This window comes from Linepithema humile, chromosome 1 (assembly GCF_040581485.1).
Source record: "Linepithema humile isolate Giens D197 chromosome 1, Lhum_UNIL_v1.0, whole genome shotgun sequence".
Lineage (NCBI taxonomy): Eukaryota > Metazoa > Arthropoda > Insecta > Hymenoptera > Formicidae > Linepithema > Linepithema humile.
In genome coordinates this window covers 10,039,996-10,058,430 of record NC_090128.1, presented here as the reverse complement: position 1 = coordinate 10,058,430, position 18,435 = coordinate 10,039,996, and the positions used below count along the sequence as shown (strand labels likewise).

The following is an 18,435-nucleotide window of genomic DNA, read 5'->3' as shown; positions in this document are numbered from 1 at the left end:
CGTCTACACACAGAAGGAAATTTGACGCAACATGATTTCCGACGATGATGCGATGACAATGCACGCCCCTCGCAAGTATGCTCTGTTTGCGTGACTGTTTTTTACATCAATGCGCAAAACAAACGTAGCTTACATTGGCGTAATCCAACGTGCAACGCGGTCGCAAATGCTGACACACTTATGGTGATGTAACAGAGCGAGGCGAGTTATCGTCTCGAACACGCGTTAATCTGGATAGCATTTACGTTGATAATTAAAGTGGGCATGAATTGGAGTCGAATGAAGGAATAATTAGGGGCGTGTATTGTTTATCAGCCAGTGCTTATCGGTGTGATATCGCTTGCATTGCGCGCGCTCCACATGATGATTAAAACTGTGCAATGTGCATTGTGATACATTTATCAAAGCCATAATTAAAAAGACGAAAGCTGCGCATTAAAAATGTAACGAGGGAATGTTTAACCACGAATTCCGGATTTGGAGTAGTTTCAACGAGTACAATGTCTCGTGCGGCTAAGGTAGGAGAACCAACTTGAAGATGATTATCGCGATTTCGTCATCGCGGACTATTTTCGCATATCTATACTGCCTAATGGGAATTACATCGATTTCAGTAGAGACAGACTATATGTCAGCGACATTTTCCACGCGAATGTCGTGGGCGAGAAGGGGAGGTGTAAAGCTAGCTAGAGTGTATTCGACATAACATCATGGGCGAGCGCCAAGTACGGAGTTAACCGGCACGCGGTATGGAGTGCACAAATAGCATCGGCGGCGACTACTCCCCAGACTCCCAGTCCAGCGTGGTGGGCGATCCGATCGCGAGAGAAAGACGGAGTGAAAAAGAGCGATAAAGAGAGACGCACGAGCGGACGGACGGACTTGAAATATATTCCTGGCGCGTAGAGCCGCATAGGACGTGGTGGAAGTGCGCGTGTCTCGCGCAGAAGGAAGCCGTAGTGCATTTTCGATGCGTATTAGCGCGACGCGGTCGCACGTCGCGACGAGGGCGACGGTGACGGCGACAAAGGCGGCAACGAAGACGACGACGACCAAGACGAAGAAACTCGCGCGGGGATGACGAAGTGCGCTCGCGATATAGGCGATGACGTGACGCGATAAACACGATCATACCGGGCCTGCGATACACCGCTGCGCCGCGCCGCGCCACGATGGAGCTGAACTTTTGCGAGGAGACGATCGACCTGTGCGATCGCGACGGACGCGCAACGTTTTCCGGGGAGGGGCCGTCCTCCGGACCAGGAGCCGGCCTCGAGTACGACTTGTGGGAGGGCCAGTTCCAATTCGTAGGACAGCAATCGTCACCGCTGCCGCTGCCGCCGCCGCCGTCACGCAACGATCGACAGCCAACTCGTCGTCGTGGATCCCGGCTCAGCGAGCAAGTAAGAAGAGCGATCTTCAACGCGGAAAACGCCCGCTGATCACCGAAGTCTTTAATTTTTAATCTGTTACAAATTCGTCGAATTAACTTGCCGTCTTGCGAATATTTATCTTGCGAGGATTATTGCGTATCTATCCTCGCCATTTCCGTCCGTCCGTTCTGCAAGCATCAGAATGTGAATTTAACAAGCAAAGTATATTTATTTCAATTACGCGTTAGAAACATGCATTAGAGACACATTCGCCAATATTTTAATTATTGAAAAACTGCCATATAGAAAATAGCTAGAGCAACGAGTTTATGCGGTATTTTTCGATTATTCAATATGTCTAAAGCCGTATCAATTCGATTATCCTTATCGCGAGCGACATTTTTCGATGACAAGATGATGACAAATATCGCTAGTACATACAACACCTGTGATTAAATGACATAACTGCGAAATATAATCGAGTTGCGGGATATAGTAAAGGCAGGGCACTCTCTATTGTACTTTCTCGGACCTACTGTGAAACGGATTGTTCAAGTAAAAACAGACCGTAAGTAGTATTCTATCCATTCCCCATTGATAGTTTTATCATTGATAGTCGCGATGACGTGGGCACGCGCGCAACGTTTCTCTAAAGGGAGTCCAGGCGATTCTTCCACTTTCCCTGCGCGATTTCCATGCTACGTAGGCGCTATCCGTACATTCATATCGCTGGCATTTTTACGGCGGAATTATTTGCACTTTCGATCGGTGACTCGGGTAATCTTTTCAATAGTTTTCTTGGATTTTTTTTTTATTCCCGTCGATCGACGTCGTGAAATCTTCCGTCTTGATTCTCTCATATCTAACTAATCATGATTTTCATTATCTTAACTTTCTATCTAAATTATTTTTTATACCTTAAATGGATTTAATTGTTGAAATTAATTCTTACGTCAAAGCATTAAAGATGACTCATTGTGAAGATGCTCTGGAATGAGATGTGAACATCATCTTGCTGAAGCACTAAACTTATTTTAAATGCCGCAGGTTCAATTGATCCAGGAACAAATGGATGCCTTCGTAGATACGAAGTCGGTCGGCGAAGAAAGGTATGCGCGAGCGAAGCAGGAAAATGCAACGTTACAGGCTCGCATACTGATGCTCGAGGAAGCGCAGAAGGATGCGGAAACGAGAGCCGAGGAGAAGATTCAAGTGAGTATTTCGTCTATTTGCTGTAAGCAAAATTAAAATAATATATAAACAAAAAAAAGTAAAATAAGTTTTATGTACGCATAAGATTCTATAATATATAAAATCTGTAAATATTTTTCCAAAAATAATGCTTTGTTAGATGTCTTTTTCCAATCATTCTTTCAATTCGCAATCTTTCTCTCTCTACGTAGTCCGAGCAACGACGGCACCGAGAATGGGCGAGTCGTTTGGAACGCGAGCGTCAGTTGCAGCTGGAGAACTATGACATTAAGCTGCAGGCGGCCGAGCTGGACAGCTCCAGTTTACGGGACGAAATTGCACGAGTGCGCGAGCAGCTCGAAAGAGCGAAGGCGGACAAGTCGCGGCTCGAAAACAATCTCCAGGAGGCCAAGAGAGAAGTGGACGCCGCGCGCGAAAGTGAACGTCATGCGATAAGCCGAGCCAACGAAGCTCATCATCTGCTCGACGCCATGAGAGAGGAACTTTCGTTGCGGAACGAGGATCAGCAGAGGCTCGAGGAATTGGTACAGCAGGTAGCTGAACTTCAAGCTCGTAATAAAAGTATGTTCATTATTATCGTTGCATGAAACAAATCATTACCTCTATTTGCAAGAAGACTTTATTTTAATTAAAATGCGTAAAGTTATTCCGCAAACAAAGTTTTTTAAATATGTAAACGTATAAAGAATTAAAATACGTAGTTATTCTTTAACTGAGACTTTGGTTCCATCAGATTTTTGTTACATTTCACTTACCGATTTTGCAGGCTTGGAAGAATCTCGAGACGAATTGCAGGCTGCTGCAGCGCTGCAAGCAGGTCGCGAACTTTTAATGCTGAATCCTTACAACAATAATGCCGAGAAAGGACCCAGTCTCGCTGTGGAGTTGTTAGCCGGCATGAATCCAGATCAGGTATTTTCATGATACATCATGACCGACGATCCTGTAAACGAGTAATTAATATTAATATCGACTTTCTAATCGTTTTACAGATAGATAGCCCGGGAATCGGGGAGCTTGGCGAACCGTGCACGATGGCTGAAGTGAGTATTAAAGCTAATTTGAAATTTTATGATCATTACATGTGCCGACGCTTTTACAACAGTCCGCTATAATTTTCACGTATTGTAATGTTACAGTTAAAACAGGCATTAAAGGAACAGCAAGAAGTGAACACGCAATTGAGAACGTACATTGATGGGATATTATTAAACATCGTGGAAAATTACCCGCAATTGTTAGAAGTGAAACAAACGCATTGAAACATAGACTGTCGTTAAATTCTGTTCTAATACTTGCGAGGCAATTGTACATTATGTTTCTTTGTTGAATCGAAGATTGGAGTGGCTTAGAATCTGGCCTGGAGAATTTATAATTCTATTTTATATATATCAATATTTTAACATAAAATTCTGAGCGCAAAAATTCGCGCGTTGAATTTGCCTGTGAAAGAAAAGTCAATTTTAATCGAAAAGCCCAAAGTGATACCCGAAATTCTAAAAGATGTCTAGAGAAATTTATAAAAAGAAATCTAAATGTTTTTTAGAATTTTGCGCTATTTAGGATCGAAAAATATACTCGTTTTCAATAATTTCAATTTTAGATAGATTGTTTATACATTTAGATAAAAGTGATACTATTGCAGTTGTGTGTAACGATGTGGGAGAGATCTCCAGCCGATTTCCTTTCCGTAACGAGCTTTGCATACTTTATCGTCCGCAAACTTTGTGTCGATTTATCACTGCCGTTGTTGCTAGGTTTTATCGCGCAAATTTATTGTTATTCAAGATAATAAGCGAATCTCGATTGTACTTCCCGGATTTTTCGCACGTCGTCGAAATATCTGGTACATTTCAACACACGCGAGATTGTTAAGGTACTTGCATACATTAACGACGGTTACCTAAATGAATACATACACATGTGACAACGGCGATGACGTGACTGCGCTATATGTCGCGAAAACTGTGATGCGTTAGAGTACCTTTTAAAGTAAAGTCTAGTATCAGCAATAAGCACCTGTAATTTGACGGGTGAAAATCTTGTACTCTAGATCTTTATACTGAAAGTTAGTAAAATTATAATTAAATGATTATATTTTGATACTTGTTGTTCTTTTCCTCCTTTCCCCTTTTAAATATTATTTTCGCATATAATCTGATATAAAATAAGAATCTCATGAATAAGACATTTTTCTCAACACCACTGGATTTTATTTTTATTATTGGCACAACCATGCTATGATATGACTTTCTCTTTTTCTTTCTTTCTCTCTCTCTCTTCCTATATATGTGTTTAATTTGCAACAAAAAAATGAAATTGTTTAAAAGTCAAATCTATTTTTAAGCAGATACATAAAGTTCTGTCTTGCTAATGTGATTTTGAGTGCATTATATCATATTTAACTAAAAGCTGCATATATATAACGGAACAGTTTTTCATAAACTTGTGATAACTAGAGGAATTATGCTTTGTTACGTCTTGTGAAATATACGAGCTATTAAAACTATTAAAAGCCATCTTATGCAGGTAGCTATTCGAAATTACAAACCTTTATTACAAAGAGATTGCAAAAATCCATCGAAAATGTAATAAAATGTAGTAAAAGTAGAAATGTGTTTTTCATTGCGCTTCAAAAAATGGCCGTTATGATTCAACAATAAACGGTGAGAAATAATGCAACTAATAAAATGAACTAAGCTGCAATTGTTAGCGCCACCGCGAAATTATTTCGTACCATTTCTCCTAAAACTAGGAAGTTTAACCTTTTCTTTTAAATAATAAAAATGCGCGAAATTTGAATTTCAATTTGTAACTCTTACAGAAACATGTTCTTCTAATAACTTGGACATTGGAATATTGAAAGGATATTAAAACATGTTTTGTTTGATAAAAAGCAACACGCACGGTAATCAATTAATCTTCTATTATGCATTCTATCAACTTGCAAAAAACTGGGATATACAATATATAATAAATAATTTAAATTTACGTAAATTATTTTGTGAAATAATAATTCTTCTCTAGTATTCTTATAAAATAATTCTTATAAAAATAAAAATATTATTTTTTTATGAAATTAATAATAAATGTGTGCGTTTTATATTTTGAAATTATTTTCATGCAATACTAAATTAAAAAATTGTTCACAGAATTTACTAAATATTTTTGAAAGATACCTTACAACGCTATGTTATTATATAATACACAGAGTTTATTTTTACGATACCTCATATGTGTATATTACGTGTTACACACGCATGCTTAGATACCAGTTTAGGAAACCTTTAAGTTTGTTTCCTTCATGCTTCGGCAACTCTCCGATAATTATCGCTAGAAATTTTTATCGGTTTATATTGGCAAACTGTATCCAAGTAGCGCCATTGAGAGTGCGCTATAATCGCATCGGGAACCTGCTGGTGTCTTCCGCGAACTCTCGAAGAGAAGCAGAGGCGAGCGGCCAAGGAGTTCAAATGTTGTGTCGCGTGTATCGCCTGCGCTTGACCAGCAAGGAACCGGACAGATCCATTTCGAGCCTGCCCGGCCACTCGGTCACACATTAAGTACGCGTGTGTTTAATCGCAAGGAGTTTACCTGTCATTCGTGTGTCGATATGATGATTTAACGGCAAAATCTGTTACGTTCCGGGCGGCGCGAACGCCGAGGAGATACATGTAATTCCACACGCGTACATTCTGCATTCTCCATGTCACTTGTTCCTGCAATATAACTTTTTAGGCGATATTTAATAGATCCAGATATGTAAACATGCACTGGACTCACTTATGATTGTAGTTCAGTACATGTTTACTTTTCATTGTACAGAATTGCATAATTGCTGGATAGTAGAACTTGCCAAGTTGCATTCATCCAAGATATACTGCAATGTGTGTTTTTTTTTTCTTTATAGATGAAGCTGTGTGGCTGGATGCTGGTATAGGGGTTCATTAACGAAACGGCATGCTTGTAAGAGTCTGGCCGCGCACTGTCACGTGGGATGAATGAGGAAGAATTATTGAAACGGTCTGCCGCAGAGCGCGATAGGATTTTCAGCTGCTATGACCGTGGTAGGGAAGGCGCTGAGATTGATCCCTGGGAGGATCCCGGCTATGAAGTCTATCACACTACAGATAGATATGGATTCATACAGTATGTACATGCATATAGAGTTTTAGCATCTTAAAATATCTTTGCATCAGATAATTATGTATAATTCTAAATGTTTTATTCTAAGATTCTGAAATCAACATATATCATCATATTAATGATCATTTCTCTTACTGCAGCGATAAGAGACTACCACAGAAGGATTCGTATCAGGCCAAGTTGCACCACGTGGAGATGGAGAGACTGAAGAAATGGGAGAAGATGACAAAGCAATGGGACAGTGCCTCGACCAAGGAGAAACTGCGCCGTAGAATATACAAAGGGATTCCTAACAGATTTCGCGGTCAAGTATGGATCTTACTTCTAGGCATAAAAAATCTGAAGAAGGAGCAGGCGGGCAAGTACGAGGAAATGCTACAGCTGGCCCGCCAGTGGTCCACGGAGATACGACAGATCGACGCCGATGTTGCCAGACAATACAGAGATCACATTAACTATAGGTGTGGTATTGCATGACACTCAAATGATACAACGTGATGACTTTGTTACAATTTGCGTATCCAGAAAAATGATACATTTATTGGATCATTTTTCCAGGGAGAGATATAGCATAAAACAGAAGTCCATGTTTTACGTATTAGCCGCTTACAGTATGTACAACATGGAAGTAGGATATTGTCAAGGAATGTCCGTGCTAGCAGGCCTGCTACTGCTTTACATGGACGAGGAAGACGCATTCTGGGGCCTTTCTGTGTTGCTTGCCGATCAAAAATACAGCATGCATGGTTGGATTTTCTTCTGTATTAAAATAATTCTCTAGCAATATTTTTATTCTTCAATTACTTATTCTTTTAATGTTTTCCCCAAGAAAAATTTTAGAGGAAAAGTTACCATCCAAAGGTGCATGAATATGGAAGAATGACAAGAATAGAAGAGTATATTAAAGAAAAAGTTTGTTTAATGTGCATTTTTGCATAAATTTATCGCATAAGTAAAGAAAAAAACAACATACTGTAGTCTCTCAAATGTTAAAGGTCAAACCAACCATATTTATGAACTTCTGGACGGTATTGACATTTATCGGTGTATTGAGATATTTATACATACTTTACAGGCTTTTATGTCGATGGATTTCCGAAATTAAACCGCTTCATAGAGCATCATGACAAAATAATGAACAAATTTTTGCCCAAGCTAAAACGAAAGTTGGACAAGTGTGGCTGCGATTCCATACTTTATGCATTGAAGTGGTTCTTCGTCGTCTTTCAGGAAAGAGTAAGCTTTCTTCTTTTTGCAATTTATAGTTTCCATTCCAATACTAAATATCAATCCGCTTTTATAGACCCCTGTTAGTCTCGGTCTTCGTATTTGGGACATATTTTTGTTGGACGGTGATCGCATACTACCGGCGATGGCATATACAGTGATGAAGCTACATAAGCGCTATCTGATGCCGATGGAGAGCCTCGACGAGTTCTGCAATTATCTGCAAATCAAACTGGAGAAAAACTTTTGCTTCGATGACGACACTGTGATCAGCACGATGGAGCGTAGCATGGAGGAATTAAAGCGTGCCAAATTAGACTACCCGGGTCTCCCATTGCCCCAGGAACTGCCCCGTTATCCGTTTGGCACTTTCAAGGAGCCCTCCTTTACTAACAAGGTATTATCAGAATGCTTTTGTTTGGCACTTTCAAAATCTCCTCTGCTAGGAGCAACATACGTAGTAGAGGTATATTTCATAATACACGCGATGGACACGATGAGCAATTACGAGATGTATAAATACAAATGCAGAGCAACCTGAAAAATTTAATTTCTTATTAAAAGACACAATAGAAATTTTCAAAATGTATGACTTATTATATGCTGATAAACAGACAAAATTGATCCAAATTTGAATTTATTCATCTAAATTAATCTTTTTTAAAATAGATATCTCTTTTAAAGTAGAATATAATTGCATGGGGGATCCTTATCTATTAAATCTTTTGCAGAGATTGTAATCTACAGAATAATGTAGATATATTTGATGAGAACAAAATGATATAGTTCTGGTTAATAAATTCGATAAAATTTTTTTAACACAATTTAACTGAACATTATACTTGTTTGCAGGTTTTAATTATCCTGAAACTTTAATTATTTTGATATCTCTAAAGTAAATAAAGATCTTACATTTCTAAAATCCATAAACTATTCGTGTTTGCTGTAGAGAAAAATTATTTTAGTTTCTAACAAGAAATATCGTGCTACGTAGATATTAATATATATTATATTTAATAAAAGTGCAATTATTTTTTTTTATACAGTAAATTTTATGACGACTGGATTGAAGTAATTAGGTAATAAGAATATCCGTCAAGGATATTCTTTCGATACATACTCGCTACGTAGTGATAACACCTGCTCGTTTCATGCAGGTTGGAAGACGAAGCGAGGAGTTTAGCGAAGCTCAGCATGTAATGCGAGAGTCCGTGGCGCAGCGCAGGGACATGGCGTTGATCGACGACGGCAGGGAGAGCACTACGCCCGTCGAGCCGACCAGTGGCCTTGGCGGTGAGTTTAGAGATAGCCGCGATACATTACACGGTAATAGCACAGACAGTACCTCGCGTGCCGAATGCGGCAAAGATTCCGAGGACGAGAGCGATGCCGATTCGAACGCACGGATAACAATTATCTACAATACTAGATTGTAAGCGGAACCGGTGCTTCATCGTGGCGATGAATATCGCCGCGCAAACAATTTTGCTCAATAAAGTTTTGACGAGATGTTGAATATAGTTTGTAGGAAACCTTTTCAGGAAGCCTTTGTCACGATACAAGCATAAAAATATGTTTTGTAAAATAGTACATAATCGTATAAAATGATTTATATACAACAGTTGCATTCTGTATATTAATGCAGTATTAATAGGATATTTTTTTATAGTATTAAGTGTTACCAGCGGTATTAATCTGCGATTATAGATCTGCGGCAATTAGTTGAGATATTAATCTTCAATGTTAATTAAATTCTTAGTGTGTTACAAATGCACGGCAGAGATGCGCTTTACTCAAAATGTTTATTGACGAATTCTCTTATAATCATTCATAATTTTTTTTCATATGTTTATATTTAATAAATGTTCCAAAATTAATCAAGCCAAGTCTTATGTGTTTTAATACAACACACTCTATCCATGCATGCAAATCAGAAAATCCTGCTTTACTAAAAACTACTGTAACTTTTTTAAATTAATGTATTAAATTAAGATAATTTATCTTACTATTAAGCCAATGATGTTCTCCCGATGTTATGAATAAATAATAGACTTGTGCAGTTATTACGAAGCGTACTAATTTTTAATACTGAAACTATCATTCACTTTTCGTCAATAATTTGAATCAGACATGCTTTGCAAGTTAACATCTTTTCTTTCCAAAATTTCTCACTATTTCATGCCTTTGCAAATCGCTCTAAAACTATTATGTGTACCCAGTTACTAAAATATTATTTCTGTCATTATTAAAATTATTATTTAGTCCAAGAGTCCTTTTTTGTTATTTATGCATATAAAAATTATTAAAAAAAATATATTCTATATTTTTCAATGATTGTTAATGATAAATTAAAACTATCTTACTACTTCTCTTATTTCTATATTCTGCAAACATTTGATGGATTAAGATATTGTATATCTGGAGTTAATTTTACATTTCTAACAAAAGCTCTGTGTTTGCAGGTAGCAAATTCTCCTTCGATCCAAGTATCGAGGAAGGTACATCACCCAATGGTTCTCGCAGATCGTTAGCCGAGACGTCAGTGACGTCCACAGCCGACCTCTCGGTGTTCAGTTCGGCAACGCGTTCCCAGGCGCTGGACAACAGCCTGGACACTCAGAGCAATATCTCGAATGCCAGCTCGGGCAGCGGCGGTCTGCCGACACCCCGGGCGACGCCACATCAGCCCAGCCCGGACGTGGTGCGTATCTACGTGCCGTACGCGTCGCCCTTGTCAGCAGCTGCCTCGTATAAAGATGATCTGCCGCGCACGCTGCCGCGCTCTCTAGACACTAATAAGATTCGTATCCGCGTCGATCCGGACCAGACGCCTATTGTCGAGAATCTAAAACCGTTCTCCCTGGAGAGCCCGGAAGTGGAGCTGGACTTGAAGTAGAGTGAATCGACCGTATGAGAAATATTGTCGAAGGTGAAATTATAGATGTATGTACGCAGACAAGGTGATTTAGAAGTCGCGCGATTTGAGCTAAAAACAAGAGTATTTTTATTAAGGAAATAATCTATAAGAGATGCTAAAAGTTTGTCTTCTGGGAATCGAGCGTCGGATAAAATCATCAACGAAATTGTGCCGCTCAGTCAATTTCAAACTTTTTCATGCCTAAAAAATGTATAAATCGGAATTTGATTTCGCAACAAGAAATTTCCTTCTTTTAGCTACATATCACTTAACAAATTAATGTTTTTATAGTAGTCTGATTTATCGTAAGCATTTTTTTTTTTCAAATTTTTCTTTGCTTCTCCTGAAAAATAAAATAATTAGCTTATATCTTTTTTGTAAAGTATTGAAAGATTAATATTAAAAATATAGAATTTACATATAAATCTTGTGAAAGGTTTTAAAATATTCTTAAGAAACAACGTGCGGCTTCTAACACATTCTGTATATGTATGTGATGCACATAAGAAACCGTGCACATACGCCAGCGAAAAACCAATGACAAATACGAGAGCTATCATGTTAAGTCTCAAAAGATTTCTCTATAGAAAGCGCGTCAATTGAAGAATTAAAATTTAGAAGTGAGAAAATTAATACAATGTACCATTTAGAACGTAATCTGAAATTAATTACAATACTAATTACAATATAATCTTTGATATTCGTTATTCTTATAAATTGCATTTCAATTTAAAGTTATAAAGTTATAAGAATTATATTTGAATTTAAACAAAAAGAAAATTTAAAAAGAGATCACAATTAATCACATTCCAATTTATATACCAAAGATCCAAAGAGATCAGTGATTCACTATGTTTCAATTTAAAAAATTTTAAACAGAACAAAATTAATGATGTTTTAATTAAAAAATAAGAAAATTAACGAAATGTTGTCACTATATTGTGGCCTAATTTATATTTATTAATAAATAGTTGAACTACATTGTTCATATCTTATATTCGTATTGCATGATATAACATATTCATATTTGTCATTCAGTTTTATTTGTAATCGTTAATTTTTGATCTTTTTGAGAAAAAACGTCTGATAACGACAAGATATAAGGGACTGAAACAAGTTATTAAAAATTTAAAAAAGTAGAAAGTCGTACTGTATATGAATACAAATGTACCTAGAGACAAATTCATTCATAAAGACTTGTGTTTTGTTAGATATTAATAAGTAATCGATAATATGAATCTCATTAAACTCTAATGTAACTAAATTTCGTAATGCAACCATATGATGAAAAAATAGATTTGTCTCTGGATATGTTTTGTGGCTAAAATTTCTGGTCAGAATTATGTCGTTCCGTCTTACATTAAATCTAAGGAAGGAATTAATGGCTCGTCGAATTTATTTTCCGGGTGAAACTCGATAAACGAATTTATCATACTTGTCTTTCTCTCCCCAGAGAGAGAGAGAGAACTACTCTTACTGACGTATTAAGTATTATGCTGCCTTGGTAATGTCAACGTGTTACTTTATTTTACTTTAAGTTGTTCTTTCTTTTTTTATATTTCATACATTGTAAGAAATATACTTTTGTACATACGCATAATATTTAAAGATTAAAAATGTGAAAAAAAAAGAAGGAAATAAAACTCTACATCACGAAGTGAAAAAAAAGCTCCTCAGATGCAGCTGTCGAAATCCAAACTCTTTGTAGAATGTGAATATTGAACAGTTTCGCTCTGTGTTACACCGAGAGTAACACCGTTTCATATTTATTTGACTGTGAAGTATCGCGCTTGGATGTGTGCTCCTTGCTTTTCGATTTCGCCAACATTCCCGAAACGCGCGCAGTATTCCTCGATGTACATAGCCTTGCGAATAGAGCCTAAAAAGTTATCCCCATGCGTTAAAACGCGAACACGGCAAACGATCGATTGTTATACCTAATGATAATAGCGTAAGATGCGATGTTGATTGAATAAATATTAAATGTTGATCGTCCGGATCTTTATCGTGTTACGCAAGAACGAGATTGATAGAATTAACGTGAATTGAACACAAGTTCCTCCCCGATTATTTTTTAACGCGATTCGGAACAGTTGTAACAACGACGGCTTCATACTTTCCCGTTCAATAGAAGTTCTCAATTTTGCGGAAACATTATATCTCGGATACATCGATGGGCTCTTAACTTTGCGATCACAAAACGTTACATACTTCAGATTTAATTCAAATGTATTGTGTGTGCACGAATTTTTCAAGGCTGGCTGTTTTTCGCAGAGACTAACTTTCATTGACAATATGAGATAATGCAATCTCTCGCCAGATTACGGATGTTGATAGTATTACGATGGTTAATACTGAAATAATGAGCGTTGAACAGACTAGAGCGCTGATCGATGTTGCAACGCGTTCGCGTAGCTTGCTTGAGAAAATCAAACTCGATATTAGCCAAACAAATCTTTAAGACGGCATATACTAAATAAGAGATACTTTACAAAAGCATATGGGAATTGTTCGACATTGATCGATTACACTTAGTGGCTGTTCCAGCAATCCTGATATCGTCTAGCACGTAGTTGCAGTTTTCATTGTAAAAGTCAAACATTTCATGTTCTCGAAAATACACTTTATCGAATAGAGTTCTATACATAAGTTTGATAACTGGTATTAGTACACTTTATCGACGAGGATACGCGATGGTCCCTGTGTTATGTGTGCAACGATTATTCGCTTCGTGTGATTAAAAGTATGATATTTAGTTCTCTTAAGAGGCAATTTCTCTGTGAAGCAATGACCAATTATGACTGCATTTGTCCGACCGTGAGCGAGACGATAAATTCCTTAGGTATATAAATACGATAAAGCAATTTAACAAATACGAAAAGAGGATATTACTTTATTATTAGGTTCGAGATTGCGCGAACGTCGTTACTTTATTGAAATTTAGAAATACTTTTAGACATCGAGAGAAAGAGAGTCCCGCTTCAATAGATTTAACTAGAATTAATTTTTAAGTGAGCATCAATTATGAATACAGTATGTCCCAATATACTCTTCTATATTCTAATTTCTAAATTTAACTTGAGTTAATTTGTTAATTTTTCAGACAAGATCGGATAGATTTTACTCTCCAATCTTTATGAAAATTAGTCATCTACAATTTTTTATTTATTTATTAAAAGATTTATTAATCACGGGACGCACTGTATATATATTCTCTGTTCATTATTCACATTCAGCTGGCCCCACTTTGCAGGCGAGCTACCGTTCAAATGTAATGCCTGAGGAAGAATAAGTGTGTACAAACACCTTTGCAACTATTAGCGCGAGTCGATATTTTTTTTATACGTGTATTTAGTGGCGGGAGATGTAGATTAGGCTCTCGCGCGTGTTACCTTCCCTCCCTTATAGGACATAATATATATATATATATATATATACATAGGAAGACGTTTACAATCCGATGAATGCAATACTCATTAAAATCTTATCGATTATCGACGCGGGACGCACTGTAAGTTGATTAATTGTCGAAACAATAAAGTCTAATTGTCAACATAGCAAAAATACATCTTGTTTCTTCTAGTATCATTTTTTATTGTGCAACGCAGAGAATTCGTTCTAATTTATTTTTTCCGTTATTTACAGATATTATGCAGGTTTAATCTGACGATATAGGATCGATTAAGGCGATTGATAACAGCAGAACAAATGTTGCAATATCATTGTCTCGAAAATCATACCAATAGTTATCGTAAAATGTTTTATTTATTAATCTCATGATCTCTATTGAGTTCCTCGTTAGAAAATAATCACAATAATTTTTGATTCTTTATTGTAATCATCCCGACTAATCCTAATTGGTTCTTTTTCTTGCAATATGATTTGGAAAGTAAAAAGTGAAATTAAAAATTGACTAATATTTTAACAAGTTTACAAAAATTAGCAAATTTTGTAAAATAATTGAGAGTTTGTAAAATGATTGAGAGTTTGTTAACGACCCTTAAGTATTTTGAAATGTTTTATGCTACTCAAACATATCGAAATATTTTATGCTATCATATATATTTATATGCTCCTTGGTGTTATAAAGAAAATTTTTAACTAACATGATATTGTTTCAATCTAATACTTGAGATTAATATTTAACTTTGGTTTAACGAGATTGACATATGCCAATTTAACATTCTTATCACATATACTAGAAAACTTCTTTTTATCTTACAAGAACGTTTAATAACACAGGGAATTCTCATATAACTTCTCTAGAAATTCGTTGCCGCTAAACTTTCCTTTGCTGTTCTCTTTTTATGGTTAAATGTACATACTGCATAAATAAAACGTCAAATGAATACATTTGATCAACGTTGGTGTGACTTAGGAATTAGCATTTGGAACAGACTTATTTGACTTACGAACTCAATAGCTTACTTGATGTTCATTAAGGACTGGGCCGGTAGAAATTATTATCCATAATCGGTATTAGTTTGCCATTCAGCAGCATTTGCGGTCCAGTATAGTAACGCCATAACAGACTGCTGCCTCTTTTCAGCTGATTGTGACTCGACAGATGGGACCAGCAATGCAGCCAATTCTTGTAGATCGGCATGTGCGGCGGTACGCCAGCTACCAAACTTAAAATAAATTTTCATAAATATTAATCTTTTGAGTAAAATGTGAAAGATATTCATAATAATGTAATGCTTCAATCAATTGTGAAATATTTTTGCTTTCAAAATACAATAATTCTATACATGTTATTCTTGATATACATATTTTATTCCTAAATATATTAAACAAAAAATTTTGTTACGTACCCACAGTCATTTACTGCCATGCAGTGAGACACAACCAGAAATGGATACATAGCAGTAGTGGCTAGAAACTATAAATATTTAATTTTAAAGAATGTACAGGAAGAATATAAAGAGCAACAAATTTGTGCATGTAGAAAATTTAAAGCATTAATTTTGAAATATATATTGAAATTCTTTTTGAAACAAATATCTGATTTGCTTACCTTCATCATTGAGGCAGTGTATGGCTTCATCGTCGGTTCCTGTATTATATAATTATTTACGACATACGTGGAAACACCAGCAAGTATCATAACAGCAGTAGTTCCTATAACACGTGGTATCAATCCTGAATAATATCCTAGGATTCCATTCTCCCTGTAGATCTCCAGGACCGATCCGAATATACCACTATTTGTGAGCATAACAAGCAAAGTAATGAGCAATTTTTATCGCAATAATAAATGAGTTTAGGAAAAAAGAAATAATTTATTGAAAAAAAAAAATTATGTTTAATATTATTGATTCTTTTTTATTATATATAATTTATTCATGATACCTATACTTGGTTTCTCCACCCACAAATTGTGCCATCATCCTTAATGAAATGATTTCCAGAGGATGACTAACTACGATTGCGACCGTTCTACTAATTACGTCCCTTGTGAGCTCGCGTATACATCTTGCACGCCTGCAAAATATAAATAATTATATCGCATTAAATAGTTACTTTTTAGAAATTTATTTACTTTTTTATTTATAATGTATACCTCACACTTTCATCCTCGTCATCTTCCTCTTCGTTTTGCTCTGAATTTGTTTGAAGGTACTCCAAAGTTCTTTCGCAGGCTATTGTGCTAACTGTATAGGAGCACAGCTTTGGCATCAAGCCCCTGTAGCAACCCGTGAAACCATCCACGCTTTTTATATGTTTAACTGTAAAAAATAACATGATAGAGAATATATAAGAATAATACAAAATAAAAAAGTAAATAAAATTTCTTTGATTTATGTATAATTGATTTCAAACTGACACATTATAGTATAATTTTGTAAAACATATACAATATGCAATGTACAAGTTTTTTTTTATCAGAATTAAATACAATAGGAAAAGTTCTCAAACTTTAAATTAAAGGCAGACTTACTATATGTGAAGACATTGGGTAGTTTCAGTGCTGGCTTTCCAAACAATGATACAGTTGGTTTTGGTGGTATAGGCTCATATCCAATCTATAATTTTTGAGATAAATATGTAAAATTCTTTTTTGAATAAAGATGAACTATGTTTGTCTTGATAATTATGTTATTTCATACGCATGAGAAGTCCATTGATGAATATATTTTACCTGTATCAGAACCTTCGCATATTCGATAGGATGAGAGATCGCATTTAGCAAAATGCGACCAGCTATGTCCGACCATAGAACCTCCGTCTCTTTTGACTTTGGAGGCATATTAGATGAACTTTTTAACTTTCTCTTCCCTGAAAAAAGTAGATAAATCATAAAATTACAAATTTATTCTCTTTTTGAAAAAGAATTTACAGACATAACAACTTACCAGTTTTCATCGTTTATTACAAGATAAATCGAGACAATTTCTTTTCTTATGTTTTTCACTAAATTTTCGTATTCTCTCTTGAATCAACAAAGGAAAATGTTGATGAGAATTTAAAAGTAATCACAATTGATGTTTTCTTAGTGGGATATTTCCATGTCTTTAATTCTAATCGTCAAATATCCCTGTCAAGATCAGTGACATTACGTTTGTGTCTCTCTAATGTTCTTTGTACTTGGTACAAAGTTTTGACTAGTGATCAACTTGAAGATAAATGACAATAAATGTGATAAGCAAGAGCTCACAAGTCGAGGCTTATCTTTTTGTTTTTGTATGTAAAAACCACCGTTCTATTGGAAATGCCACCTTAATGCAATTGTTTGCTGCAGTAGAAGAAAATCACATTTCACAGAATAGTTTTCCTCACAATATTCTTCGATAATTAATATGTATATCTATTTTTTTTTGTCTTTCTTGTATATATAGAAACTTGTTTTATTATTAACTGAATTTTTTGTAATATTTACCTTACCCCTTCTTCTGTTTTTAAATCTTGATATAGATTTATTTCATATTAAGCACAAAAAATTCAAGGAAACACAGCAGCTGAAAAAAGTCACCTTTATGATACTCGCTTACTAGGGTTAAATCTGAAAAGATATAAGATAGAAAATACTATGATAGAGAATGCCGGTCTGTTCGTTTTATCCGCGTATACTGCTCGCAGTTTTCTAACCTCTTGTTAAATCGTCCTGGACCAACTTTGATGGATTCTGAGCGACTGCGTAGTAAAGGTAAATTCGTTTTCGTTTTTTCGTGCAATCTGAAATCAAGCTTTGTCATATATTTTCTTTACGTCAGTTTTATTCCACTCGGGATTTTAATGTGATTAAAATCGATGCTCTTGAAAGAGTGACAGAAAGAGCGACGAACGACAATTGGCCAACGGCTCGTTTGTCGATCGTGACGTATATTACATAACAATCGAAATAATTCTAACCTTCTAGTCTATAATTCTGCAAAATCAATGCAGTGCGTAAAATGTAAGAGACTTGTATTAATATTTTATTCATTTTCAACTTATTTATTCATGCTGCTTTCTGCTCCTCGAAATGGTAGTTAAATTGTTTCACAGATGTACTGTTTGTACTGCCATTTTTGAAAAATATAACGTAACTCGATTTTTGCAATAGTTTTACAGTCATAC

The 18,435-nt window shown here is 35.8% G+C and overlaps 4 protein-coding genes across 9 annotated transcripts in view; 3 read left to right on the top strand and 1 right to left on the bottom strand.

The window, feature by feature from the left end:
* The window catches only part of LOC137001520 (uncharacterized), a 4,358-nt gene extending 3,115 nt beyond the window's left edge, over positions 1-1,243 (top strand). For both annotated transcript variants that reach the window (XR_010891512.1, XM_067360548.1), the window contains one exon: positions 1-1,243. This exon is cut by the window's left edge. The gene's annotated coding sequence lies outside the window, so the exon portion shown is untranslated.
* The window catches only part of nuf (rab11 family-interacting protein nuf), an 11,406-nt gene extending 6,718 nt beyond the window's left edge, over positions 1-4,688 (top strand). Inside the window, exons 5-9 of the mRNA XM_012368023.2 lie at positions 2,421-2,585; positions 2,777-3,146; positions 3,352-3,497; positions 3,578-3,628; positions 3,725-4,688. Of these exons, the coding sequence (XP_012223446.2) occupies positions 2,421-2,585; positions 2,777-3,146; positions 3,352-3,497; positions 3,578-3,628; positions 3,725-3,847 (855 nt within the window). The 3' untranslated portion in view covers positions 3,848-4,688. The remainder of the gene's footprint in view (positions 1-2,420; positions 2,586-2,776; positions 3,147-3,351; positions 3,498-3,577; positions 3,629-3,724) is intronic.
* Positions 4,689-5,992: 1,304 nt separating this feature from the next.
* On the top strand, positions 5,993-14,439 carry LOC105672883 (USP6 N-terminal-like protein). Of its 3 annotated transcripts, none has more exons than XM_012368123.2 (8): positions 5,993-6,148; positions 6,496-6,734; positions 6,872-7,192; positions 7,290-7,477; positions 7,807-7,967; positions 8,035-8,355; positions 9,116-9,251; positions 10,421-14,439. In XM_012368123.2, the coding sequence occupies exons 2-8, from the start codon at positions 6,583-6,585 to the stop codon at positions 10,852-10,854; spliced, it is 1,713 nt and encodes a 570-aa protein (XP_012223546.1). In that variant the 5' UTR covers positions 5,993-6,148; positions 6,496-6,582; the 3' UTR covers positions 10,855-14,439. The 3 variants fall into 3 exon arrangements, with proteins under 3 accessions (XP_012223546.1, XP_012223547.1, XP_067216255.1); XM_012368124.2 differs by having other exon boundaries at positions 6,011-6,259; XM_067360154.1 differs by lacking the exon at positions 10,421-14,439 and having other exon boundaries at positions 6,015-6,259; positions 9,116-9,839.
* Positions 8,071-18,289, bottom strand: LOC105672872 (mitochondrial carrier homolog 2-like). 3 transcript variants are annotated; one of them, XR_010891506.1, is made up of 12 exons: positions 17,965-18,289; positions 17,756-17,878; positions 17,232-17,611; positions 17,018-17,154; positions 16,817-16,901; positions 16,439-16,604; positions 16,228-16,359; positions 15,893-16,079; positions 15,690-15,757; positions 15,304-15,506; positions 9,079-11,218; positions 8,071-8,495 (listed from the first exon to the last, which is right to left on the bottom strand). XR_010891506.1 is itself a non-coding variant. In XM_012368090.2 (11 exons), exons 3-10 carry the CDS (start codon positions 17,239-17,241, stop codon positions 15,314-15,316), a joined length of 978 nt encoding a protein of 325 aa, XP_012223513.2. In that variant the 5' UTR covers positions 17,242-17,611; positions 17,756-17,878; positions 17,965-18,289; the 3' UTR covers positions 14,622-15,199; positions 15,304-15,313. The 3 variants fall into 3 exon arrangements, 2 of the variants coding, with proteins under 2 accessions (XP_012223513.2, XP_012223507.2); XM_012368090.2 differs by lacking the exons at positions 8,071-8,495; positions 9,079-11,218 and adding an exon at positions 14,622-15,199; XM_012368084.2 differs by lacking the exons at positions 8,071-8,495; positions 9,079-11,218 and having other exon boundaries at positions 14,622-15,506.
* Positions 18,290-18,435: the final 146 nt, after the last annotated feature.